This window comes from Aspergillus melleus (assembly GCF_016097325.1).
Source record: "Aspergillus melleus strain CBS 546.65 chromosome Unknown contig7, whole genome shotgun sequence".
Classification (NCBI taxonomy): domain Eukaryota; kingdom Fungi; phylum Ascomycota; class Eurotiomycetes; order Eurotiales; family Aspergillaceae; genus Aspergillus; species Aspergillus melleus.
The window spans coordinates 3,065,336-3,091,533 of record NW_025763376.1 but is presented as its reverse complement, the minus strand read 5'-3'; the positions used below and the strand labels follow the sequence as shown (position 1 = coordinate 3,091,533).

The 26,198-nt window shown below is 50.6% G+C and overlaps 12 protein-coding genes across 12 annotated transcripts; 5 read left to right on the top strand and 7 right to left on the bottom strand.

The window, feature by feature from the left end:
- Positions 1-435: 435 nt before the first annotated feature.
- optB (small oligopeptide transporter, OPT family) lies at positions 436-3,770 on the top strand (the record flags this gene model as incomplete). Its single annotated transcript, XM_046093756.1, has 20 exons — positions 436-794; positions 844-1,006; positions 1,054-1,064; positions 1,110-1,165; positions 1,210-1,315; positions 1,367-1,525; positions 1,574-1,623; positions 1,672-1,756; positions 1,806-1,928; positions 1,973-2,358; positions 2,413-2,456; positions 2,502-2,544; positions 2,594-2,696; positions 2,742-2,766; positions 2,814-2,944; positions 3,001-3,065; positions 3,119-3,269; positions 3,342-3,371; positions 3,424-3,646; positions 3,702-3,770. 20 exons carry the CDS (start codon positions 436-438, stop codon positions 3,768-3,770), a joined length of 2,382 nt encoding a protein of 793 aa, XP_045949734.1.
- Positions 3,771-4,290: 520 nt separating this feature from the next.
- On the top strand, positions 4,291-6,916 carry LDX57_012023 (uncharacterized protein; the record flags this gene model as incomplete). The annotated part of the gene is made up of 1 exon (XM_046093755.1): positions 4,291-6,916. One exon carries the CDS (start codon positions 4,291-4,293, stop codon positions 6,433-6,435), a length of 2,145 nt encoding a protein of 714 aa, XP_045949733.1. The 3' UTR covers positions 6,436-6,916.
- A 274-nt stretch (positions 6,917-7,190) lies between these two features.
- Positions 7,191-8,711, bottom strand: LDX57_012022 (uncharacterized protein; the record flags this gene model as incomplete). The annotated part of the gene is made up of 6 exons (XM_046093754.1): positions 7,191-7,421; positions 7,500-8,006; positions 8,061-8,218; positions 8,275-8,314; positions 8,367-8,536; positions 8,603-8,711. 6 exons carry the CDS (start codon positions 8,709-8,711, stop codon positions 7,191-7,193), a joined length of 1,215 nt encoding a protein of 404 aa, XP_045949732.1.
- A 3,117-nt stretch (positions 8,712-11,828) lies between these two features.
- On the bottom strand, positions 11,829-12,230 carry LDX57_012021 (uncharacterized protein; the record flags this gene model as incomplete). Its single annotated transcript, XM_046093753.1, has 2 exons — positions 11,829-12,037; positions 12,089-12,230. 2 exons carry the CDS (start codon positions 12,228-12,230, stop codon positions 11,829-11,831), a joined length of 351 nt encoding a protein of 116 aa, XP_045949731.1.
- Positions 12,231-13,424: 1,194 nt separating this feature from the next.
- Positions 13,425-14,837, top strand: LDX57_012020 (aminoglycoside phosphotransferase family protein; the record flags this gene model as incomplete). Its single annotated transcript, XM_046093752.1, has 3 exons — positions 13,425-13,646; positions 13,708-13,933; positions 13,999-14,837. 3 exons carry the CDS (start codon positions 13,425-13,427, stop codon positions 14,835-14,837), a joined length of 1,287 nt encoding a protein of 428 aa, XP_045949730.1.
- A 552-nt stretch (positions 14,838-15,389) lies between these two features.
- Positions 15,390-17,187, bottom strand: LDX57_012019 (glycoside hydrolase family 72 protein; the record flags this gene model as incomplete). Its single annotated transcript, XM_046093751.1, has 5 exons — positions 15,390-16,102; positions 16,150-16,911; positions 16,958-16,983; positions 17,030-17,067; positions 17,113-17,187. 5 exons carry the CDS (start codon positions 17,185-17,187, stop codon positions 15,390-15,392), a joined length of 1,614 nt encoding a protein of 537 aa, XP_045949729.1.
- A 930-nt stretch (positions 17,188-18,117) lies between these two features.
- LDX57_012018 (DUF2406 domain-containing protein) lies at positions 18,118-18,522 on the bottom strand (the record flags this gene model as incomplete). The annotated part of the gene is made up of 3 exons (XM_046093750.1): positions 18,118-18,230; positions 18,279-18,353; positions 18,408-18,522. The coding sequence occupies 3 exons, from the start codon at positions 18,520-18,522 to the stop codon at positions 18,118-18,120; spliced, it is 303 nt and encodes a 100-aa protein (XP_045949728.1).
- An 885-nt stretch (positions 18,523-19,407) lies between these two features.
- LDX57_012017 (uncharacterized protein) lies at positions 19,408-20,559 on the bottom strand (the record flags this gene model as incomplete). Its single annotated transcript, XM_046093749.1, has 1 exon — positions 19,408-20,559. One exon carries the CDS (start codon positions 20,557-20,559, stop codon positions 19,408-19,410), a length of 1,152 nt encoding a protein of 383 aa, XP_045949727.1.
- Positions 20,560-21,537: 978 nt separating this feature from the next.
- Positions 21,538-22,977, top strand: LDX57_012016 (uncharacterized protein; the record flags this gene model as incomplete). The annotated part of the gene is made up of 2 exons (XM_046093748.1): positions 21,538-21,699; positions 21,757-22,977. The coding sequence occupies 2 exons, from the start codon at positions 21,538-21,540 to the stop codon at positions 22,792-22,794; spliced, it is 1,200 nt and encodes a 399-aa protein (XP_045949726.1). The 3' UTR covers positions 22,795-22,977.
- Positions 22,978-23,570: 593 nt separating this feature from the next.
- LDX57_012015 (sulfotransferase family protein) lies at positions 23,571-24,684 on the top strand (the record flags this gene model as incomplete). Its single annotated transcript, XM_046093747.1, has 3 exons — positions 23,571-23,698; positions 23,827-24,106; positions 24,225-24,684. The coding sequence occupies exons 1-3, from the start codon at positions 23,581-23,583 to the stop codon at positions 24,682-24,684; spliced, it is 858 nt and encodes a 285-aa protein (XP_045949725.1). The 5' UTR covers positions 23,571-23,580.
- A 266-nt stretch (positions 24,685-24,950) lies between these two features.
- Positions 24,951-25,127, bottom strand: LDX57_012014 (uncharacterized protein; the record flags this gene model as incomplete). The annotated part of the gene is made up of 1 exon (XM_046093746.1): positions 24,951-25,127. The coding sequence occupies one exon, from the start codon at positions 25,125-25,127 to the stop codon at positions 24,951-24,953; it is 177 nt and encodes a 58-aa protein (XP_045949724.1).
- A 73-nt stretch (positions 25,128-25,200) lies between these two features.
- Positions 25,201-26,037, bottom strand: LDX57_012013 (class I SAM-dependent methyltransferase; the record flags this gene model as incomplete). Its single annotated transcript, XM_046093745.1, has 5 exons — positions 25,201-25,634; positions 25,690-25,715; positions 25,764-25,882; positions 25,935-25,970; positions 26,026-26,037. 5 exons carry the CDS (start codon positions 26,035-26,037, stop codon positions 25,201-25,203), a joined length of 627 nt encoding a protein of 208 aa, XP_045949723.1.
- Between the last annotated feature and the right edge of the window lie 161 nt (positions 26,038-26,198).

Here is a 26,198-nt window from a genome sequence, read left to right as displayed (position 1 = left end):
TCCAGTCGCCAATTCGACGAGATAGTCTTTCGGGTAATTAGGAGGATAAACACACCCCTCGCTTGTTGGCAGATCGCAGAGTCATGCGGCGGTCAGCTTACCCGTCAGACGAATCAGGGGGTTTTTCTTATCAAGGATAACAAAGCGAGCCATGGCTACTGAGGCCAGAAAGGAGCCAAGGACCGAAGCCACGGAGGGGTCAAGCGTTGATAAACAAGCCTTGCCGTGCGGGGGAAGCGTGCTAAGGCTGCGCTAGCATTAGCTCGATGCTACCTTGGCTTGTTCGAGGAGATAAGTGAGTATCTGGTGGAAGATAGGGTAGAAACATGGCTTTATCGTGAGATATGAACAGAAAATATATAAGTTTAGGGACGGACCTAAACGTCGTTGGGTAACTTTGTCTCCATCACCGAATGTGCAAGCCTAAAGCGCAAGATGACCAAGTCCCCGGTTAACAAGAGCCCTGGGCAATCTCAGGCCGAGGTTATAACCAGCTACTCCTATCCCCCAAGTGAAACAATGCAAGACCTCCGCAAAATCAAGAATTCCCACCAATGGGATCCCAATTTGCCGCAGGAAGAGGTCGACGCCATCAATGAGGCCGCCAACACCGACGACCAGGAAAAGGCAGCAGAAGTCGACAAGTCTTTCCTGCAGGATTCCCCGTATGAGTCTGTTCGCGCGGCTGTCAGGAATACGGATGGTGGGGAAGTGGCAAACACAGTGCGCGCGTGGGTGCTGGGGATGATCTTCGTGACACTGGGAAGTGGGCTGAATATGTTTTTGAGCATGCGGTGGGTTCTGCTTCAGTCGGTAATTAGGGTCTGAGCTAATAGAAACTAGGAGTCCTGCGATTTCGTTTCCTGCGATCGTCGTACAATTGCTTGTATATCCGGTTGCGTGTTTATGGGCGAGGGTAATGCCGACTAGAGTGTTTAACACTTTCGGTTTGAAATGGACGTTGAACACGGGGCCTTTTACGATCAAGGAGCACACAGTGATCACGGTTAGTAAAGCTATTTACATTCTATCACGGTCGCTAATATCTCCCAGATCATGGCGAAGTAGGTCTTCCGTCCTCGATACAAGAACAATATTGACTGTTGCAGCGTCTCAATCGGATATGCATATAGCACAGACGCTCTTCTGGCTCTCAAGGCGAAACGTAAGCAATCACCATCTGTCAATTAGCATTCACTAACCAAGTAGCGTTGTATAATTTGGATATTGGCTGGGGCTTCCAGCTTCTCTTCACCTTGAGCAGTCAGTTGATCGGCATCTCACTAGCGGGTCTTTTCCGTCGATTTCTGGTGTGGTGCGTGTCGAATTTCCGTCTCACAAAATTGCTGCTGATCCATATGATTAGGCCTGCCGCTATGATCTGGCCCGGCATGTTTGCGAATTCTTCGCTATTCTATGCTCTCCACGACAAGAGCACGTCGGATGCATCTCAAACCAATGGGTGGACTGTTTCGCGATATCGGTACTTTCTATACGTTATGCTCGGGGCTTTTGCGTGGTACTGGTCAGTAGACTCCCAACTGTCCATCGAGTAATTATCTGACTAGATCAGGATTCCTGCCGTTCTCTGGCAAGGTTTATCGGTTTTCGCTTTCATCACATGTACGCGTCTACTCGCTCGACTAGCAATGAGATAGGCTGATGAAACAGGGATCAAACCCAATCATGTGGTCCTCAATCAACTGTTCGGAGGCTTCAGTGGCCTATCGTTAATCCCAATCACGTTCGATTGGACGTGAGTGCGGTACTTCTCTACGATATCGAGGATACTGCTAACAAGTCAGATATGTTTCTGCATACCTTCTCGACCCGTTGCTCGCACCAGTCCACGCGCTTCTCAACACGCTCGTTGGATTGATTGTGTTTGTAATCATTACTACGATAGGTATTGCTTATACTGGAGCTCTGTAGGTCCCCCACTCTCTCCAAATCAACACACCTAACAACAAAGGTACTCCGACTATCTCCCGATCAACACCTCAACCACTTATGATAACACCCAGCAAACGTACAATGTGTCCCGAATTCTCGGGCCGGGGTTTTCCTTCGACGAGCGAAAATATAAAGAATACTCACCCATGTTTTTGGCGCCAACCTTTGCTCTGAACTACGGTCTCTCTTTCGCGGCGCTGACCGCAGCAATTGTCCATGTGATTGTATTTCATCATAAGGAAATTTGGTACAGATTCAGGGCGGCGCAAAATCAAGAACCGGATGTTCATCTTCGCCTGATGAAGAACTACAAAGAGGCTCCTGAATGGTGGTATGCGGCGCTGTTTCTGCTGTCCATTGCCCTAGGGCTGGCCGGTATTCTGGCCTATGATACGCAGACCCCGTGTATGTCTTTTTCTCCGGTTGAAGCAGTAGACAGTGCTGACATTTGCTGTATAGGGTGGGCTTTCTTCGTTTCAATTATCATTGCTGTGGTGTTTATTGTATGTGAGGGCCCTATTTGACACCGATAGGTACTGACTTGATAGATTCCGACTTGCATGATTATGGCGATTACCAACATCACACTCTGTGTGTTACCCATTCCCTCCTGTGTTCCTTTTTACTAATACAACATCAGCGCTCAACGTGATTTCACCCTTCCTTGCCGGGTTCATGATCCCCGGGAAGCCCATTGGTGTGATGATCTTCAAGGTGTTTAGCACGATCACCCTCGGACAAGCGTATGTCCCTTCCTCAAACACGCAGTCATATTCTAACAATTTCAGTCAATCCTACTGCCAGGATCTCAAGGTGAGTTTCGAGACGCTTATCAACAAATTTACGCTGACCCCTGCTAGCTGGCACACTACATGAAAATCCCACCCCGAACGGTCTTTACTAGCCAAGTCGTCGCCACAATATGGGCCTGTTTCGTTCAAATTGCTGTCATGAACTGGACGCTTGCAAACATTGACCAAGTCTGCACCCCGTATGTATCGCCCCGTCTTTGACTCCGTGTCGTCACCATTAATAACGACCGAGCAGTGATCAATCCGCGCATTTCACCTGTCCAAACGGAAAGACTTTCTTCTCATCGAGTATTGTCTGGGGTGAGCTTATCTACTTCCGGGAAATGTATGTAGTCTAACTTGTAGGGTGTTAGGCGTCATCGGCCCCAAACGCATGTTTGGCCCTGGAGCAATTTACACTTCCATCCAATGGTTCTGGTTGCTCGGTGCTCTCCTCCCAATAGTGTTCTATATTATTATGAGATTCTGGCCACGTTCTCCAGCCCGGTTCTTGAATGCTCCAGTGTATGTACCTCTTCCTTCCCGACCTCCTCACGAATCATACCCGATCACTAACCAAATATGACCCTCAACTAGAATGCTCGGCGCAATGGCCTGGCTTCCGCCGTACGTATCCCAGCCCCGTAATACACTTTACGCAACTAACAGAAGGAAAAAGAGCAACCCCTCTGAGCTTCTCCACATGGGCCATGTTCGGTCTGTTATTCAACTACTTCATCCGTCGTCGTTGGCCCGGCTGGTGGCACACGTACAACTATATCACGGCGGCAGGGCTTGATTCAGGACTTGTGATATCCACGATCATTATATTCTTTGCGATTACATTGCCTAACGTTGCGATCCCGAATTGGTGGGGAAATGTGGCCGTTTATGAGACTACGGTGCGTATTAAGGCGATCTCGCCCTGAGAAAGGATGGGTGCTAACAGTGAGATAGGACGCATTGTACACGGCCTATCGCAAGACAGTTGGGGAAGGAGAGCAGTTTGGGCCGGATAAATGGTGATCATCTTCATATCGGATATTATCTATCTATCTGGGCTGGCATGGCATCCTCGATGCAGCGCACGTTAGAGGACGCCGAACCGGATATACGAATCTATAGGAATTCAAGCTTCTGGAAGAAGCGAAATTGATCAAGGACTTCCTGAGCCTCTTCTTTCTCACCCAGCCACCGGGACTTTCCGCCAGGTATATATCTCAGATGAATTCTTAGTTCTGAAAATATAATAGAATGTATAGTCTGAATCTGGGAACACGATTCAAATTGGAAAGGTGAACTATAAAGGAGGACTCCCATGAACATTGGGGTAGGTCACGGTCATTTCCATTATTCGACACAGTATTTATCGCTCTGTCTTATATATAATACGTCATTCAGTCAGATCAGATGGCCTGGCCACCGTTGCCGGAGAAACCCATCTGTCAGAAGTGCGTGATCAGCTGATTCCAGCCTCCTTGGCAGGCACCGATAACTTATCAGCTTCCGACTATTGTCCACGATCTACCAACAAACCGACGAACCAATGGCGGATAGAAGAAGCTCTCCAGATTACAAGGCTCTCTACCTAGAGGCTATCGCTCGCACGCAGGAGATCAACACTCGCACGCAGGAGATCAACACTCGCACGCAGGAGATCAACGCTCGCACGCAGAAGATCAACGCTCGCACGCAGAAGATTAAAGATCGAACTCTAGAGGACGAAGCGCAACTGTCACATACTATCTTTGTAGGGCTCCTACGTCATTGTTGCAGCCTCTCTCGTTCGTTGAAAGTCGAGATACCTTCTCGCTCCACAGCCGGACAAATACCTACACCCACGGGCAAATACTGCCCGACTCGATTAGAATATTGGACCGACTGCTCAAGACAACTCTCGGAAATTAACAGCTCCGTCTCCAGGTACTTTCACTCGGAGGACGGAGAAGCGCTTCGACTGTTCCCGTCAATGAGTGAATTAACCGGCATAGGCCAACGCCTTGTTCGCGATCCCCTCAGCAGCGAGCGGCAACTCGAGGCCTACGAGCGGTTTGCTGTGGAAGACCATGTCCAAGACGTAATCACCGAGTTGTGCAAACTCCCAGCCGCTCGAATTGAGTTCGGCCTCGGTGATGGGATCCAATTCAAAAGCCATGCAAATATCTTGCAAGAGAACGAAGAAGCTACTGAGGGGGGTTACTCGCGGCCTGACCAATTCTGTATTCACCGTGTTGACGGCATCACCACTTCTCCTCTTACCTCCATTCAGTACAAGCCGCCTCATAAACTTGCTGCTGCTGCCCTGCGCATGAGTCTTCGGCCAAGAGACTTGTGGAAGGACATGGTTAGGTCCACTGAAATTCCCACAGACCAGGAAGCGCGGTTGAAGCGCAACGCAGAACGGCTGGCCTGCTCCGCTATCGTTCAAGAGTACCATGTGATGATTCAGGAGGGCCTGGAATATTCCTATGTGACAAATGGAATAACCAGAGTTCTACTTCGTGTTCCGCGTGACAAGCCAAGCACGCTTTACTACTTTTGCTGTGATCTGAACAGCGAAGTGGACTTAGATAGGGAATCTATCTCAGAGCTATCAAAGACCTCGATCGCACAGGTGACATGCCTTTATTTAATGGCCTTTCGTTCATCTCTTCGAGACCAAGAATGGAGGAACCGTGTGCGCCAGGATATTCCCATTTGGCAGACAAGCTTTGAGCACATACGTTCGCAGATTTCGAAGGAAGAGTTACAGCAGATTCTCCACTTCGATGACACAGACCCTGGTTTTCCGGGTCCCGAGTCTGGCCCACTTTATGAACCATCACCACCACCACCGCCACTATCTCCATCAGATGGAAACCAGGTGTATCAAGTCAGCTGTGTACCCTCAGATGTCCGACAACGCTCGCGGTCTCCAGAATCTTCCGGCTCCGATACAAATCGAGAAATTGGTCAGAAACGGAGAGAGAGTCAAGTCATCCCGTCGCCGTCCGCGCAGTTCTGTACTCAAGGATGCTTACACGGTTTGCAGTCTAGGGGTGGTTTGGACGACCTTTGCCCAAATGTGGCGAATCATCGTAGGGGTCACGATAACCTTACTCAACATCTCATATCTTCACAGGACTTGCTAAACAAGTTAAAAGCCCAGCTCGACGAGAATGTAGACCGTTGTATACCCTATGGCAGGTGTGGCTCGTACGGCGCCCCGTTCAAGCTCACCTGCATGGAATATGGTTACACTGTAATTGGCAAAGGTACTACGTCTGGGCTGTGGAACGAAGTCTCTCGCGAAGCGCAGGTTTATCGGATCCTCCGGAAGGCCCAGGGGTCCGCCGTCCCAATTTTCCTAGGGTTGATTGACTTGGCAAAAGTCTACTTCCTCCATGGGGCCGGAGAGATCCGTCACATGCTGGTCATGGGCTGGGGAGGGGAATGTACAGGGACGATGGAGCTCACGCAAGAGCTTCGCCGCGCCATCCGCAAATCCGACAAGGAAATTCAGGCCCTGAGGATAGTACATGGGGATCTCAGGCGAGACAATGTTCTCTGGAATGAAGAGCTCGGGCGTGCGTTGATCATTGACTTTCATCGCTGTACTTTGAAATCCAAGCCCACTCTGCAGCGGCCACGGGCGACGAAACGACCACAATGTCGAGCAGACACAGAAGATTCAAAACGTCTTCGTCCATAATGAGTTAGGTAGTGTGATGCCGCTCAGAGACGATCCACCGATATAAATCATAAACACATTTGAGGCATACCTCTCAGGATAGAGATCTCTTTCGTTATCATGGGAATATTGTGAATAAGCTCAATGCGTTATAGTCAATCAATGAAATGAAATCTTGAGCTGACACAAGGCTTCAGCTAGAGTCAACCGGGCGTGAACATTCTGAGTCGATATATATCGCAATTTCTTACGCGTGCTAGAGAGCGCCGAGCTTGATTTGAACAGTATAAAAACGATTTCTCGAAGGCCCAACATACCTAATCGGGTCAAAGATAATTTGTTAGACCAGAGATGTTCGAGTCCTGTCTTCAGTGTTGTCCTCTGCGAATGCAAATGTCGGCATGGAAGGACTTTTCCGAGTGACAAGAATGGCAAGGGGTCAAATGTCAAAGGGCAAAAATTTCACAACATTTCTAATATAGCTACGTGGTATAAATTGTACCTACCTACCAAAATGACAAAAATATTCTGAATTTCACTGGAAACCGCTAGACTTTCACCCTCAATCCCCTGTTTAAGAATTTCATGCGAATTTGGCATTCTTGCAGGGGAAAATCTTGGACCAGATCTCTTTTTATGCCTGCATAACTTCCGCATGATGAGTCGGTTATGTATAATCTGCTTCACATCCCCAGCATATTCAAGGAATGAGAACCATGACTTGTAATTTCCCTGCAAACCCCCTCAAAATATGGTTGATGGTATGTTCCTTCTTTTCAAAAACCGAAACTCTTGGGCACATGCACTAGATGCCCTCGTTGGATGAGAACAAATAGAGCATAAAGTAACCCCGCGAAGCCGACAGCAACGACGCTAATAAGAGCAGGCCATTTGAACTGTTCCGGTCGGGAGAAGACAATGGTAGACATATAAGAGCAGATCTCGAAGGCGTTTTGCCATGCTGCCTCAACTGACGAAAATGAGCCTCGATATTCAGGCTCGACGGTCTGTTGCTCCTATTAACTAGTTGATGTGGAATGTGGGAGTTATGAATGCCAGTAAGGGGGAATGGAATCGTAACTCACATCTTGAACAATGATCTGCGCACATAGATCAAATCCTCTTAGTCCCAGTCGACTAACTATCGTACCCCCAACCAGGCCAGAAGCAGAAACTGTTGCTCGGCTTTGGAAGGCCCAATAGGCGGAAATCCCAGCGACAAGGGAAATGATCTCCCAGCTGGCCAGCCAAAGGCCGGCTCGAACTGGGCCAATTCGACCTACAAGCCAAGGCGCAGTCCAAGTAGATAGAATCTCAAAGGCAACTGATAGGGTCCGCGCAAGACCAATTCGCATAGAGTCATAGCCCGTAGATAAGAGCCATGTTACCATTTGGCCCGAAAATGAGAGCACGGTCAGATAAAGCAGGGCACCAGCGAAGGACGGGAGAAAGGCACGATGATGGAAATGGAACTTGAAGTCGAGAATGCTCTTCTTAAACAGGTCGCCACAACGCTTCCACAGAGGACTTTTTTGGGGCACGGGGTCTAGTATCTGCTTTGGTTGTTGAAGTTCAGGCACTCTTCCATAAACCTAAACGGCTCGTTAGAGATGATCGTACGCTGGGAAGAGGAGGTTGATACATACCCTCGCAATCGTAAAGTACTCGACAACCACAGAGAAGATGTTCATTCCGAGATTGACCAGTATAGCAGCCTCCGTAGATATGCCATCGAGCAGAGCAATGAAGAGCGGTCCGATGAGCTTGCAAACCATATCAATCCGTCTCATCTCCGCATTCATGGCTGATTTGGTGGGCGTTAGCGAGATCAACAATTGGGAAAATAAGACAATAACTCACTTGCAAGGCTCCGAGGGTCATCTCTTGCAACCACAACAACCTGATATCTTGTTACCCTATTGATATTTGCTGAGACAAAGATTCAAACGTACCCAATCTCTCTCGACCGAAACAAGGTTCATAATCGAGCATAATTTCTCGACACAAGCCAAAAGCGCCAGAACAGCCAATGCTCCTTTCTCAAACGCACTTTCCATCGACATGCTGGTAGCTAGGAGGTAAAAGATAATACACGATATAGCGACCACAATCCGCTGGAGGACTAAGTAGTCACGCAAACAGGTTAACAAATTTGTGAATCTCCAATTATATGACAGGTGCAACATACCAATGGAGACACGTACGACTTGCAGCCGGTTCCCAACGTCAATGTAGTGGCCTATTGCAGGAGCGAACAGGATGGCTGCTACGCCTCGGGTTAACGCGTACACTGACATGGGCAAAAGAGTCCCGGTATATATCGAGGCCAAGTATAGAACCGCCCCGAACTCAAAGACGCGGGAGTTCCATGCTGACAGGAAGTGGGACGTGTATAAACAATATTTAATCGTTGAAGATATATCGGATTGCTCAATCTGTTCATACTCTGGCAAGGATTTCAAGGTGGATGTATAGGAGGTTTGTCGGTTGTCGGCTATTAAAGGTGTTCGTTCGTCGATCTTTTGGGATATAGACATGTTTCAAGTTCTGAGCAAGGATCTCCAGAAAGACATAAAACAGCCCCTGCAAAGAAAAGAAGAAGAAAAGAAAGACAAGTATGTGGTTGCGGCTAAATGGATGAAAAGGAAAATGAAATGTATAACGAAGAGAGGCTATCTTCGGTGATTTGTCTGAACCCTAAAAAGAGTTTCTGTGCGAAAAGACGCAGTTCATCTAGGTTTATAGCTTCTTAGGCAAGTATTGCGTGCTGATGACTTATTGGTCTTCAAATCATAGACAGCTCTTCCATATGGCAACCAGCGGGGGTCGAACAGCGTAAAATATGCCATATTCCACACTGACAACCCCCGATGAGCAACAATACGGGGGAAACTATTAGAACAGAACCAACCTGGGTCTGAAACAAGGACTGTTCACCGCAGCAATCAGACCATTAATTTTGACCAAACCCCCGGGAGTATTGGGGACACACAGAGAGCGGTAATCCGAATACCTAACAGCGCGTATGATACTTCCTAAAGAGGATATTCCGAGCGCCGATCGCACGTAACTATGTATTCAGCACGTACGAGCGCGTAAGTTTGAGCCCAATTCGCTCGTCGTTGTCAATTCTCGTTCTTCACCTCAGCAAAGATGCCCTCAACATTGTCCCCAACGGGAGATAGCAAACCACGCCCGATCCGTCGAAGCCATACGGGCTGCAAATCATGTCGCAGAAGAGGCAAGAAGGTGAGCTGTTCCCAATGTTGCTGTTAAACATCCTCTGAACCTCGGTAGTGCGATGAGGCCAAACCGCGCTGTCGAGCATGCACAAGGTTGTCGCTTGACTGCAGCTATGGCGTGGATTTCAGCTTTCAAATCGCCAACAAGGCGCAGTTTCAACCGCACTCGGTGACCAAGAGGACCTCGTCAACCTTGATTACGCGCCCCAAGTCCAATTTCTTGTCGCCAAAGAGAGTTGTAGCTGCTCAATTGCCACCCTCAATCAGTTCGGAGGCAGACCTTGAGATGAACTACATGAGCCATTTTCACTTTCATGTCCGACATATCCTACCCTCATTATCTCCGAGTTACTCCGCCGATGTCTTAGCGTCTGATAGTCTTCGCTGTGCCATCCTCTGCATTTCTGCCTCGAACCTGTCGATGCTCAACGCAGATGTCCAATCCCGCTTCCTGCCTCATAGCACTCGGAGGCCCATTTTCAGCCCACAAGTGAATAAGCGACATCATAATGCGGCCCAGAGATACTACTATCAGGCTCTCTGGCACTGTCTCACCGCAAGCGCAGAACAAACAAGTTTAGAAGCGCCCGCATATCTCGCCACACGAGTCCTACTAGCTTACTACCACCACGCGTCATCAGATCACCTACGATTCCGACTAGCAGTTGGCGAGGCCGTGCTATTTGCGGTGTTAAATAGATCAAATTTGATTAATTCTGCCAGTGGGGCCGATGTACTGCAAATGTGGTATCGGCTATGTACGTCCCACCGACCAGCTAAGCCGCCTGCTTTGGGGCTGGAAGGCGAAGGAGCGACATCATCTGGGCCGAGGATCTTGCCATCTGCGACGGACCAGCTCTATCTTAATTGCATAATCGGTATGAGTGCTGATGACTTGATCTACGATATCTTGATTAAGACCGTGGAAATCCGAACTAAACTAGTCCTGTTCCGCTGTGCGGCCAGGACCTACCAGGTGTCGGAACAGTCGAGTGAGATTGGCAGTCTTGCTCATAAAGTCTGGAATGATCTTTCAGGTCGTGAATGTGAGGAGGATGAATATACGGAAGCGCGTGAGGGATTCATGCAACGTTCCCATCTGCTTGGTTTGTTGGATGTGCAAAAGGACAGATTGACGGTTTGGAGATCCAGACTTGAGCAGAAACAACTGCCTACCATATATCCCCCAAATCTATTTTCATCAGCCGACTCACTATCTGTTCCCTCTTTATGTCCCCTGCAGGCGCTCCCCACGCATCGGGATGCCATGAATTCCCTATACTGTCTGCTCTGCGAACTCATTTTCGAAGAGTCCAGAGAAATACATTCCACCTGTCCAGACCCCACGGTATCCATGAACAGCCTAGCACACACTATGTGCCAAATAGCCAGCGGCCTGGACTTCAAGGCATCTAATACATTCGACGTATACACATTCAGCCTAGCAGAGGTGCTACTCCAACTTGTCTTTTCCTGGAAATCTGACTCTACCTTTCAATTCATCCTGGACATCTTATGGCCAGCGCTTGAAAGTAAAGGACGTGGCTATGAACACTCTCATTATCCGACCCATCTGGCTAAGCGCATCATAGCCCAGCTTGCAGAATCTTGGACCTTGGGTCGAGCTATAACCCTGGCCAAACCTGCCGTTGCCGAGGATATCTCGAAGCTAAAGCTTCTTGATATAAACCAGCCGTTTGATTTGGCTGTTTGTGGGTATGACAGAATTAATGGAGCGTGTTTTATTGAGCGGGTTCCTCTTGTTTAATATCAGTCTTTTGCAGGTTGCCGTGAACCCGGACAAGGCTAAACGTTGATATGAATTCTAGTATGATTCAATCTAGCGCTACCTATCAGTCTAGCGATGAGTTTCTCTTCAAGTCAAGTTGTCACAACTTTCTAACTTGGCATAGAAGCGTTATAATAATACTACTATCGATAATCACAATTTCACCTCGAGCAGTGATATCCAACCCTCGGCTCCGCGAAACCCCGTAGATGACAAAGTCTGAACAGATACATTGATTCTGGGAATCAGCTTGTCAAGCCAGGGTTAATTATCATAAGGCGGTTGATGTCTCTGTCGTAACCGGCCAGATTGATGATGAGCTTCTGGAAGAACTTGGGCTTCGTGATAGAATCGACAATCTCGTCCATGGCTTCCGTAGCGAATTAACCCTGGCCCAGCCGATATGCTTCGTCTATTAGGAGAACCTTTCCGAGAGCTTTCTCCAGTTGACCTTGGGTCTTGGGATTGGTGTGACCATTATACTGCCCTATGAAATCAGTTGCAGAAGTTTCAATGACCTCCCCAGGGCTTAGGAGGCCCATGTCATAGTAGACCTTTCCCATTCGGCGAGCGGTTGATGTTTTACCAGTGCCTATAAGTGCGTTTAGCCCCCAGATCTTCGAAAATTGGTTCTACGTCATACCTGGTAGGCCATCGAACAGAAAGTTGAACGGGATTTGTTCCCGTGGGTCCATGTCCAGTTCGCGCATGTTCTTCACCGTTTGACGATAACCTTCCAATTGTTGCACGATCTTCTCGTATCCAACCACCCCGGAAAAGAGCATCGGAATATCACTGCCTTCGCGATCTGCGCGACCGAAATTCTCGTCAAAATCGTTCGGATCCAGTTCACAAGAAGTTCTTCATCTTTGACAGCCTATCCCTGGCACCTCAAACTCCTATAAATTTGATTATGATGTGTGGATTGCCAATGATCATCTATTTCTCAAGCGAATATGCCAACCGAATGTATCTCAGCCATCTACATGAGCAAGAAAATGAATTTATATATCCAGAGTCGGTTCTTCACACATCTATTCTCCCCAATCGCTTGAATGTTTTCATCATTGGCTTGCTCCATCACATGCCTTCTTAATTTTTACTACAGACGGCTCTCATGTACCGACATTTATCAAATCGAAAGGTTCTTTTAGAAGTGACCGATAAACAATACGTCGGACTCCCGGGCAATCGTTGCTCCAGAGGGGTCAGGTGATCCCTTTATTGGTTGTCCTTTCCCCATCACCAGCAAGCCTCCCCACCCCATCGCCCTACATCATCGCCAGAACTCCAGCCTTGTGTCCCTTATCACGAATCTGCCTATATTCGGCTTTGTCAATTTGCCCTTGCAGCTCAGTAAGCGCCAGTCTCGAGACTGCCATTCTCGTCATAACTATTCAAAACTACACTATAACACATAATTTTCCTCATCTTGAACGTACCTCATTCTTTGGAGCTCCAATCTACTCAGTAAACTCTTCCAAACCCTTCTTTAGGTCTATACCTTGCAAATGACGGCTATTCAATCTGCCATAGACATAATCACTAGCGCCGACCTATCACCAACGGAACATTTACTCCTCAAACACTTCGTACAGGGCGCATTGGAACCGGAAAGAGCAGCAGACTATCTGGTCTCAAGAATTCGATCCTCAACATGCAGTGTCGAGGTCGCGTTGCGGGAGTTCAAGCAGCAATGGAGAGGCCTTGTTTCAACAGGTCAGAGGCCTCAAAACTATTTATAACACAAGACCTGCTAAGATCCCCCAGTAACTGTCGACGACCCCATCCCTCCCAATGCTCGAGAGCTAGTGGTTCATCGAGACGGTCGTGACTTTGCAATGCGACGGAATCCAAGTCATGTCCCCGGGTCGACCGTAGAGCCAGCACATCTGCTTCCGCCATCATTGTTACACCGTCTCACCGAGATAAGCCTGCTTTTACTTGCTGTAACGCGATCCTAACGGGCGCAGGATAACATGCGACCTCTTCTTGAAGCATTCTTATCCAGCGACGTTGTCGCCACGCTTACGAGGCTGCTCCACAAGCCCGCAAATTCTGAGACGTACCTCAAGAACGTTCTGCTACTGCCGCCCAGCATCCACAAAGCATTTCGTGCTGGGCACGTAGATATCAGACCGAGGCTCGATATCAGGGACTTGCCGTATCCTCGCGATGACGATGGCCTAGAGCACTGCGTGGTATGTCCCTACGGTCTTTTCGTGCCGCGATACAATCACCCGAGCCTAACAGACTCCGCAGTATGGATTGTGTACGCAGTGGCCCGAGGAGGTAACGGGCCTATACCTAGGAGATGGCAGTCGATTTAGCGGTGCGCTTGACTTTTTCGAGCTTTCCACCACAGACACTCAAAAGCTTCCTCCTCCGAGCAACTTTCTCCTCAACATCCATTTCCGGTTCGCGACGGCCCTGCACATGTTCTATATTGAGGACAAGGTCGCACGCGGGTGGCCTTCCAAATCGATGAGTAAGTCAATACAACGCGCCCAACACGACAACACCCACCGCTAACAATCACCCTCACAAATGAAGGCATCAACCTTCCACAATCCGTCATATCCGGCTTTTTCAGCCTCTGGCGCCTTTTACCTACTCGCCTTAGGGCGTTCTGCTACACTCTCCTAAACATGCTCGGCCGGCGCCTCTACCCCCTCGAAGCCAACGTCTGGGCCCAGCGCCTCCCCTTCGGCCTCTACATGAAGCAATGCACGCGATCCCCACGTAACGAACCAAACGTTCTCAAACTTCTCGAGAAACACACAACAGTCCCGGCACCCCGCCTTCTCGACACCTGGACCACAAACGGCGTAACCAATATCCTCATGACGCGCATGCCCGGCCAAACACTCGGCTCAGTCGCGCACCTCCTTTCCTACGCCGAGCGCGACGCCCTAGCCGCCGATATACGTGATGCCCTTGCACAGCTGCGGAGCATCCCAAATAGCACGCCATATCTCATAGCAGATACACTCGGCGGCGCAATAACAGATCACCGCATACCGGACGACACAGGCGGCCCGTTCACGACAGAAGCAGCCTTCAACGCGCATTTAACAAGCCACCTATCTATAACCTTCGAGCAGATCGTGCGCGATAACAAGCTGCCATACCGCGAGCATAAGCTCTTCCCGCTCACGCACTCAGACTTCCACCACAGCAACATCCTGCTTGGCCAAGGGCGGCTGAGCGGGATTGTGGACTGGGAATCTGCAGGCTTTAAGCCGGAGTACTGGGAGTTCACGAAGGCGATGTATTGTCTTCCGCCGGACTCGGTGCTGGGGGGGATTTGGAGGGGTGTGTGGGGGACGCAGTATGAGGAGGAGTTGGGGATTGAGAGGAGGCTTTGGCGCGTTACGCCGTTTGGGGTGTAAGATTTATTCCGGCTTAATTATCTTTCAGTTAATATGAGTTATGGTTGTAAATCATGCGTTCTTCTCTCATCTCAGCCCACTAAGGCTGTCCCGTATTGAATGACCTGCAACATGTGAAAAGTCCTCGCCTTTGATATTCAAAGTTTGTACTGAGGAAAAACTCTATTTCCCTAAAAAAAAAAAAAAAAAAAAAAAAAAAAACAGCACTTTGAGAAAAGGTTTGGAAGAGAAGGGACTCGGTCGAAAAGGCCTGACCGGCGGATCATTTCCGTGAAATCACCCTATCAGTACCATCACTCTATCGAAATCCTTCTTGATTTTAACTTCTGACGACTGATGTAAATAATTTCAATAATATAGGAAGGGTCTCATAGAAGCTACCGGGAATCGAAAACTTTGATTTAGAAAAAATGCATTGGTTCTTCCGGTTCGGACCTATCCCAACAGTTCTCTACTAACGGAGTATAAACAATCGAACCAAGAAGAAACACCACAGAATAAAATGCCTGCTTCAATCGAGGGACCTCAATCAAAGCTCTAGCAACGATGAACCTACAACAAAACCATCATCGCAGCCGTCAGCACAGCCATAACGGCATACAAACCAAGCTGGAGAGATCCAACGGCAACGGCGGTACCGGCCGTGGTGGGCGCCGCGCCGGTCGATCCAGACGCACTAGCAGAGGCCTCGGAAGAAGAGCCCGATCCTGCAGTAGCGGTGGGCTGCGAAGTGACCGTTCCGGTGCCGGCGGTGCCCGCCTGGCTCATGAGAGACTTGCAGCTGCCGGTCTTGCTGGCGGCCGAGGTCGTGGTGGCCGATCCGCCGAAGCTGCAGGCCGAGGCAGCAGAGTTCTGTTCGCCGTAGTACTTGTTCAAGGCGAAGTTCAGCTGCTGCTTCGAATTGCACATGCCGTAGGCGCCGTACTTGCCGGTGGTGGCGTTCGCAGTGAGGCCATCGCAGTCGGTGTACCCGCAGACGACGCTGAACAGGTCGGAGTATTTGGAACTGGAGAGAGAGTCTCTGACAACGCAGCCGGCAGAAGCCTCCATGCAGTCGCACAGCTCCTCGTTAGGAGTAGGGGGAAGAGGGGTCTGCGTGGCCATCCAGGCGGTGCTGACGGCGGGGCAGCTTTGCAGTGCCGAGTTGGTGGGCGTGTAGGATGCCTTGTTGGTGCCGGAAGGAGTGGCGCTGGCGATCTCACTCGAGTAATAGGTGAAATCCTTCAGCTTGCTGACGCTGGTGCTGTCAACGACGGAAACAAGACCTATTCCTGTGAGTATGAAAATTGGCCACTTGAGACACCGCACTTACCGTAATCGTTGTCCTCTTGGAAATACATATAGACGATACCACCAGACCACACGTCGTTCATCTTGTCACCGAACAAAGCCTTGACCTCGGTGAACTTGCGAGGCGAAACAGAGTTACAACCGTACTCGGCAAAGAAGACGGGCACGGAGTAGTTGCGGAACTCGTCGGTGCGGTCCTTGTATCCAGACTCCTGGTAGGTAGAGTCACCACACCAGGAATAGATGTTGTATCCCCAGAAGTCAATGCTATCCTCCTCGCTCTCACAGTTGAAGTAGTTAGCCATGTGAACGCGGATACTGGAGTCGTCGTTGGTCGCGTATCCCACGCCCAGAGAACGGTAGTTCTTGCGCTTGATGTACGACTTCATGTCACGGACAGCGGCCTTGACGAACGCACTGGCGTCGGTGGTCTTGACGTTGTTCGAGACTTCGTTGCCGGCAAAGAAGCCCAGGGTGTTGTTGTACTGAGCCATCTCGTCGATCACGCTAGTGTAGCGGTTGTACAGGGACACCTCCCATCGGGGATCGTTGCGATCAATGGACTGCGAGGGGGACGACAGGTCGGAGATCACATAGATGCCTGCGTCGGCCAGCAACTGCATGCACTTCTTGTGGTCGGCGGTCGGGTCGATGGCGTAGACACGGATGGTGTTGGTGTTCAGCTCCTGCATGATGGGAACGTCACGCTCGCAGGCAGTGGCATCGGCCAGGGGATCTTTGTAGGTGTTGCTACCGTCGGTGGTTCCATTGCTCGAGTAGTCCTCTGCTGGGGTTAGATTCGGGGGTGATATCGAAGTGGAGTGACATACGCTGGTAGGCAATGCCGCGAATGTAGCTTGGAAGGTCAGCATGGCATGAGATAACCAGTGAAAGGAACTAACAATTGAGTGTTGTTGCCGGAGTAGAAGAATTTCGAGCCCTACGCCAGTCAGAGAGGTTTCACCCACGCAGGAGATTGCTCTACCTTGATCACAATGGGATCGATATCCGCCAGAGCCGTACCCAGAAGGGTTGCTCCAACAGCGAGAGAGAGCTTCATAGCGAACACGGATGAGCTTTACACCAATCGGGCTTGAAAATAGTCGAGAGAAGGAAACAAAGCTAAACGAGTGTCGATTTTGGAGAAATACGGAATGGATCAAAGAACGACTGGGAAACGGAAGGTCCAACGCACACGCATCCGCCACGGGGAGCAGCCCATATAACCGCTACGAAATTACTTCCTCAGGAGCCATGTTACCATGATTCGGTACTAAGAACAACCGTCCCATTATGCTTTCTCCGGTGCTCGAAATGTCTGCCTAAAGCCCCGCCGCAGCGTGGAACGCGTCACTAGTCAGTAGCCGTAGACGGTGGTTGCCAGACTACGTAGATTAGACCGATGCGAGGCCGCACTAGTCAAGGAGACAAGCGAGCCGGTATCCGTCGGCGTGGCAGTTGGGACTTGGGAGACTTGGATGTGTGGTTGTGTCGGTGATTGTGGGACGAAGACTATACGTCCATTCCAGTCTAGTCGAGATAGCCGTGGATAGCGAGTGGATGCCTGTGGATGCCTTATCTCCGAGCAAGAATCTTTCTCCTCGGATTTAGCCCGGTGGGGACAGTCATTTCGCTCGACTCCGTTATCGTGAGTTCTGCAACGTCGGTTGGACGAGACGACGGGCTGACGTTGAATCTAAACTGACTCTCAAATTAGCATCCACTCAGTGCATGCTTAGTGCTCCTGGCGCGACAAGGTTATATACCAAGCTTCTCCCTAGACCAGCAGCCGAATCGATCGACCACCGGCAGCTTACAACTGATCTAGGCTACAGCATATACGGAGTATGAAACCGTCAGACCCATTCAAGCAGAGTATATTGACATTGACATTGAGATTGACCAAAGAATCCGTAATTTACATCGCTGACAAACATTGCTAATATCACAGTAAACCATCCCATCACGCCTTTTCCAGTTGATTATTGTCTCATGCGATCGCGTTCTCCTTTCGTCGTCGCTCGATGGCCGCCTCGAAGTTCTTGATGGTGTCTAGCGGGCGCTCGAATCGGGGACGCGTGGGATTCGTGAGGTCAGGTTCAGCTAGTTCTGTTAGCTGGGAATTTTGACGACAGGAGAAGTCCGACTTACTGATGATCTTTCCCTCGGCGTCGCGGTGCTGCATGGAGCGAAGGGAGAACAAATCCGAGCCTCCGACATTGGCCACTGCGCTGATTAGATCAAGTCCTGTGATAGAGAGGAAGCTGAATAACTACTTACTTGGCTGGGCTTCGTTCAGGGCCTGGTTGGGGTCGGCCTTGCTGGAGAGCGAGGACTTCTTCTCATGAGAAGCGATGGATCCAGTGCGGTCGCTGGAAGCACGAGACGAAGGCATTGTGAAGGGAGATGGGGTGGTAGTGTATATGAAACGAGTCTATGAAGTACGGAGTAGTGTATTGTGATAGTCTGCAGTCTGCAGTATGTATCTGTTCTCTGTGTAGCACTTGATCTAAAAAATGTGGGGACGAGAAAAAGTCCGAGGTCGAGGAGGAGTATATAAGCAGCAGCAGCAGCAGCAGAATCCGACCACCTCCGGGCATCAGCAGCCACGATAAAAAAAGAAGCCAATGGCGATCGGACTCGTGCGCTCTCCGATTCTGACGCGGCCGGACCGTCCGGAGTGACGAGAAGACTCCACCGTCAATATTCTCACTGGCCAACACCCCGCCAAGCTTCGACTAAAGCAGCGAATCCAAGGCTTAGCCATGAATGAAAAGGGCCGCGCAAGCCCTCCATGGAGCCTCTGGAGCAGCCCAAAGGGGGCTGTGAGTTCCGTGGCGTCTGCATGGCGCTCTGAAACTTTAGGCTGCCGTGATTTGGATTGGTTACGTTCTGCACCTTCCTGCACGTTCCTGGCCTGGACCTTCTGGATGCGGCCGGACTCAGGGGGAATCTTCTGGAGATAATTTTTGGTTCGAGAATTGTGCTCTTTCACTTGTGAAATTCACTGATTGTACCCGATACTGAACGTCTTGGCCCCGGATCTATTAATATCCGCCGCAGCACCCAAGAATGAGGCCATTCGCCGTTCTTGGATTGCATCGGACCAGCCTCCTCCACAGGACAGTCCCATTTTCTTAAGATGCTTCTCTCTCAGTGCACCTCTGGATGACCTCAAAATCACGTTCTCCGTCGCGTCAATCCTTGCCCTACCGAGGTCCCTCCGTCCCTCCGTCCCGCCGATCTACCGTCTTATGTCATGGCCTGTCGTCATGCCCACTTAAGCCCTGATCGCAAGCGTCCCCATCGACATGGCCAATTGATCTATCCAGTCTTCTGATTGTGGTTGTGCGTCTTTGTCTTGGCTGTGACGGTCGTGTTCCAGCTCCTGGATGCTACGGACGGACGGCAGGCTCCACGAAGGACCGGAATCCGACCACCGATCCTGCAACGACACTGTCAACTGCTCCAGCAGCGCAATCCCCGTTTCGATGCCCTGTAGGGAAGAACTCGCGATGCGGTGCACGAAATCCTGCGGAATCGGCCCTATAATACTGTCCATGCCTTGTCGCACGGGCTGTTCCCCGTCCCAGCCCTGGTCCTGGTCCAGCCTGCCCAGCTGTCGCTGCAGATCTCGCAGCCGATCGACGCTGTGACGCAGCTCCAAGACCAACGCGTGTCGGGTCGATCCTTCGTCCCGTCCCCTGTCCCGCCGTCGCCGTCGCTCTCGTCGCGCGATCGCCATGAGCTCTGACGTGCGTTGGAAATATCCCGGACACAACACTGTCTCGTTAAATGCCCGCTCTACCATCGCTCCCAGCCGACTTCCTTTTCCCTTCGCCTCGTCCATCGCGACCGTCTCCAGATTCATCTCCCGCCATTCCACCCCTGCTAGAAAGCACGGCTCTCGACGCAGAAACGCCTCGGCAACGAAGAACGATCGGAACGTCACGTATAGCGTGCGCCCGAATCCCCTCTGATGGGCCTTGGGTCCGCGCAGACGAAACAACGCCGCGATGCCGCGCGAGTGGATGAGCCAGGAGTGCGGGCCCAGTCCGTCGAACATCTCGTATACACCCAGCATCACAGCCGTCGTGAGAACCGTGTCGGAGGCCACCATCGTCGGGTCCCCCAGGAGACGGACCAGAGATTGTAACCCGCGATTATAGAGGTCGCGGCTGGTGGCCAGCATGGTTGCGTCGTTGTGCCGTCGCGCCAGGAACCACGTGTTGATGCAGCGCTGACACCAGACCACGGTCGGAGATCGCGCGACGGGATGACTCCAGATGAAGTCGGTCCAGCTAGGCTCACAGCGAGGGCCGAACGTCGCGTACGTGCTCGGGAAGGTGGCCTTGACGACCCAAGTGAAGACCTCTTTGCCCTGGAGATTCAGCGCTGCAGCCATCAGGTTCGGCGCCAAGGCTTCATCCATGCTCGTGTGGGGGCGGGGGTTGCGGGGGCGTCTGGAGATGGCGCCGGAGGCATGCGATGCGTTCGAGGAGCGAGCATTTTGAAATGCGACCGTGTCAGGGGTTTCGTGGTAGAATTTCAACCGTCGTGTGTAGCCCGGACATTCCACTCCTCGACGTCGACAGCGAGTGCATGCTGGACGGGTTTGATCGCACTGTCGCGTAGATCTAGCTTAGCAGCTACCTAGGACCGTTTTCGAAAGAATCGTAGACATAGGGATAGAGGATTTACCTTGACGCGCCGCTGAAGACATGCATGACACCCTCTGCTGCGTGGCACGCCTACCATGGAGCATTCGGCTGGTGTGCAGAAGATGATGAAGAAGTGGAGTAATTGGATGTCGGTTGCGATGGCCTTGAACAATGGAGGGGCTGCAGCATGTTGCAGTGAATACGAGGTGTCTGACTCACTCTAGACTTGGACTTTGGACAAGTCGTGCTTGGTACATCTGGGCGCCAAGACGAGAGATGAAGTTGACATTTATTATCTACATTGATAGTTTGACGCTATGTATTTGGGAATAGCTGATTGTGCATAGATAGAGCAAGGTGTATAATTGTCTCTTTGCGGACGGTCACTTCTCATCTAGACTGCAGTAACATATAGAATATACATCAAGCTTTCCAATCTAGACCTGTTGTGATTATATGCCTGTTCTTATATAACTATAGCTACTTTGGCCGCCTGCTAGTTGCCTACAAGATGATGTAGAAATGCAGTCATCCACCACGGAATCTTCCTCTCAGTCACTGGAAGGAATAATGAATCGCACTTGCTTCACCTCACTTCTCAGAATACTGCGAAGTCCACCCAGGCAGCCAATGTTGACTCACAACAGCTTCCATATCATGTCTCTTGTCAGGACCATCTTTAACATGCTCCTTACCCTTTGCATTCCTATCCGATCAAGTTCCTACCGCGTCACCTTGCCAACTTCACCATGCCTCCTCTTAATGAACGGTACGATCTCGCCGGCATCCTTCCTCTGTTTACCTACCTCCATGATATAGACGATGCCATCCACCTTGCCAGAACGTGCAGGGCGGTCTATACGGTGTTTGACGACTACTACACCCGAGCGTGGATCTTTCGCTGCATCATCGTATGTACCTCTCTCTCTGTCTATTTCTCTACCTTCACCACCAACTAACTCGTCCAGAAAAATGCCCCCCACCACGAACAAGACGCCCGTCTCTCCGGCATCCTCATCCTCCGCGACGCCTTCCAATGGGGCCGCATCCCCGCGCAAGCCTACATCCTCCGCAAAGACTTCCTTAACGGCTTCGACTTCGAGCTGGACGCCGAAAACATCTTCGCCATCGTCTGTCGCTGGCACGCCCTTCGCACTTTGTTCAGGCTGTACTGCGACAAGGCTATCAACCGGGTGTACACGACGGCGTGGAAGACCTTCTGGGACCAGGACTTGCTCGTCAAGGAGAGTTATCTGGCTGATACGGACCCGCTGCCTACCTCGTTCTCAACGTCGTCGGCGTGTAGAGCTCAGCGCAAGGTTATCCGCATTCCACATGATCAGCGTCGTCGGGCGTATCGTCGATTCTACAAAGCCTTGATATCGCATTGGTGTGCTTTAGAGCATTTCTACCTCTCCCGTGCCTTCATCTACCCGAATGACCTGGAGCGAAATGCGTTTAATAACATCGCGTCAATGAAATGGAGGTATAACCCGCACCGCCGACTGTCTGATAAACTCGACATCTTGGAAGTGACGGACTTTCTCTGGGAGTTCTTACCCCGGAAGGTGTTTGATAGCGAGGCTCCTGATGCGTGGAACCCCGACGATCCCACGTATCTAGTCGAGCGGATGTATCTGCTCCGACCGCCGCAGATCATCCAGTTCGTGGACCTAGCACTGTGCGTGGCGCCGAGGCAGCTACCGAATCGGACCGGGTTGTTCGATGACCTGCTTACCGAGTATCATCGCTTCGATGGGTTATGCCAGGGACTTTCTGCGGAGAACTCCTGTTTAATGGACTTGGAGGATGAGGTCGCGCAGTATATTTTCCGGTGCTGCGGAAAGGGAAAGGAGTTGTCCTTTCTAGAGGAGAATAATAGAGAGGCCGTGACTGCTTGGTATCAGTATCGGGGGCGGGCGTGGTGGTTGGATTCGAGGGGTTTGATTCTGTTTCGGGCAGAGGGGGCGAGGATGTTGATTTCGAGGATGTTGGAGTCGATTTGACGCAGTAGTGGTAGAGGGAGGAGATTAGTGTGTGGTTTGGTTTTCAGCGTCGGAGTTAGCGTACTGGTGGTTATTGAGCGTTGCTTTTTGGCTCTTTCATGGGACTTGATTTCTAGATCGTGACTGTGTTCGAAAATGTAGATGTACACTTAGCTTGAATGCAGGTGTGGCTACTGAAGATTCTGTTTTGGATGCGTAGAGCGCGATGAGTACGAGATTATCAGGTACTGACCAGTAGATAACATATCGTATGGAACAAAATGAATGTAACCTACTAGAGTATCCCAGATGGAGTTCAATAGTCTCTTAGATTATGCAAGAGTTATACACATTAGCTGGAGCAGTATGAGAGTTATGCGATCTGATGACCGAGTATATACTTCCACGGTGGATAATCTTGGATCATCTAGACATGAAACAACCACTACCAATCTACTTTATTTCATAAATCGTCGAAAACAGAAGCAGAACCAAAAATAGCCTCCGCATGCAGCACAATCCACCCGATCCGGCAAGTCAACGGAAAGGGATGACCAGACCCGCAAGGGATGATCGATGAAAGCCTCAGATCATATAAACGGGCGATCAGAACTATGGAAATCGATCGAATATCGCATCATTGATCGCCCTTACATTCTGTGAATATTGATCTAGCCTTACACCTTACAGGACACCAGTTTATATCTTGTTGGTGGTAGGTACAGTATAGGTTGTTTATAGAGGCGTTGTCGCTCGCCGTTCCGTTCTGGGTATACTATATTCACCGATTCAATCGAGTCAGAAAGAATGTCCATCCAGGTCGGTCCCCGAACCTTCCATGTCACGGACATTGATCGCGAAAAATGCACACGCGTCGTGCCCATGCGCGTCTTGTCGTTTGGACTCTTCCGGACTGGAACTGATTGTACGTCCTCCCTTTACATGCCAATCCTCTTGGCACATTCACCTTATCACATACCCCAAGCTAATGCCCATCCTCTCGGTACATGAGCCCTCGACTGAAGAATTCATGCTAATAATCAAGATCTGCAGCATTAACCGAAGCCCTCCGCATCCTCGGCTATAATGAAGCATATCACGGATACCAGCTAATGCTAGGCAACCCTCGCGACGGGGAGATGTGGATGCGCGCGTTGCGGGCGAAATACGACGGGATCGGCAAGCCGTTCGGGCGCGAAGAGTGGGATAAACTGTTGGGGCATTGTCAGGCTGTTTGTGATGTTCCGGCGCTTTGCTTTGCCGAGGAATTGATAGAGGCGTATCCCGAGGCGAAGGTGATTTTGACGGTGAGGGATCCGGTGGAGTGGTATGAGTGAGTCATCTTCTCCTTCCTCTTTACTTAACTTTGCTTAGCTTGCCTATTGCAATCTCCGCATCCCTTATTTCTGGGTCATCTGGTGGTGGACTCAAATGACTAATGGATGAGATAGATCAATCCTCGAAATCACAACCGTCTGCGAACGCTATCCCCTTCTATACCTCTTCCTCCCCCTCCTCCGCGCCATCGACGCCCTCTGCCGAAGTCGTTTCCGCTGGGTCCTGCCAGTAATCAGCCGTTCCGGACGGGAGATCCTCCGCGGGCGATTGAAAGAAGACGGTCCGCGGATCTACGAGGAACATTACAAGAAGATCGAGGCGCTGGTGCCGCCCGAGCGATTGCTGCATTATCACGTGCGCGAGGGCTGGGAGCCGCTGTGCGAGTTCTTGGAGCAACCCGTTCCGGACGTGGAGATTCCGAGGGGGAATACGAAGCGAGAGTTGAGGTTGAGAGTGCAGGGGTGGATGGCGTTTGATTTGAAGGAATGTGCGGTTAAGGTGGCTACCACGGGGGCGTTGGGGTGGTTGGGGTGGGAGGTTTATAAGGCTGGAGTTAGGATGGTTGGGAGGTGATTCTGTCTGTCGGGCTGGGTGTGTATAATTTTGGTGTTGGGAGGCTGGATTCAAGGTATGCATGAATCCTATTGTTTCTGTCTCAATAACAGTAAATACAACGAAGATGCTCATCATTAATAACATCGGCAGACACATGCAAGGCTAAATCAAGGCAAAAAGCAAAATACCCGGGATATAGGTCTATTGATCAAGCATCAATAGAGGGAAGTCATGTCATTAAAGTGTCGTTGGCGTTGAGTCGGGGACAGCTGTCTCGACTACTGTCACGACGTCTGCGGCGGTCGCTGTCCATACACAATATGCACGTTCGAGTACAGATGGTTCGACAGGTCGCGCAGTTCATTTCGCATACCGGCCACCAGCGCCTCGATCTCCGGACGCTGCCAGCCCAGCACTCGCGTGAACAGCGCGTAGCAGTACGGGCCCAGCGCCTCGAACATGTTGACTTGATGGTAACGGCCGATTTCCTTGAGCTTGGGATTTTTGGGCCAGGGGCTTTGAGGAACCTATCTTTTAGTTAGAGACGGCCTGACGACGAGGGACATGGAAAGGGAAACCTACCTTATACACATCCTCGTGGACGTTAATAAAGCCCGCCTTCTCCATCATTTCCTTCCAGTGCACCACCGTCGTCATATCCTTCCCGTACATTTTCGACGCGGCGTGCATGTTCTTAACGCCCTCGAGCAGACACGGCGCTTGCAGGTGCGTATTATCGTCCGAGTACGTGTTCACTTCCAACGAGGCGATCTCGAAGTATCCGTTCGGGCGCAGACTCTCAAACGCCTGACGGAACAGCCGGTCGTGGTCGCCGATGCAGCCTTCCAGTTCGCGACCGTGAATGTAGTCGAAGTGCTGACTGTAGGACCAGTCCTGCTCGAAGTCGTCGACTTCGAAGCGACAGTTGGGCGGGATCCAGGATGGTTGGATGGGGCTTAGGTCGTTTCCTGAGGGACGGTTAATTGAAATGGAATGGTGGAAAGTAGAGCAGAGGTAAAGTACCAATTACTTCTGAATCCGGGTGTTCACTGCGTCTGTCAGCATAGCTGTCTCTAAGGTGCAATGGTCGAACTTACTCGGCAAAGTCGATCGCCCATATCCCTGTCCCGGTGCCAATATCCAGCACACGTTTGGGGTTTTTGATCGGGGCGCGACATAGCTCTCCTTTCAGAAGCATGCGATAGATATGATGACTCTGATCTATATTAGCATCGACACGGACCCATTGGTGGAAAAAAAAAACGTACCAAATCCAAGCGATCTTGCTCTTGTTCGTCATTCGGCTGGAGATGTGTTAGTCACGACTGCACTTGAACCTAGACAAACACCGGAACATACCAAAAGATACATTCCCTCATGGTAGGAATGATAACGGCGTCCGTTCTGCAAGATAATAGGGCCTTAGCATTCCCGTGACCAGGACGTGACTTGTACTCTGCAAGCGCTCATGTGACAGGGATCAGATTGGATCCGATCAGATGTATCACATTGTGGAGCTTGCCAGAGTATGA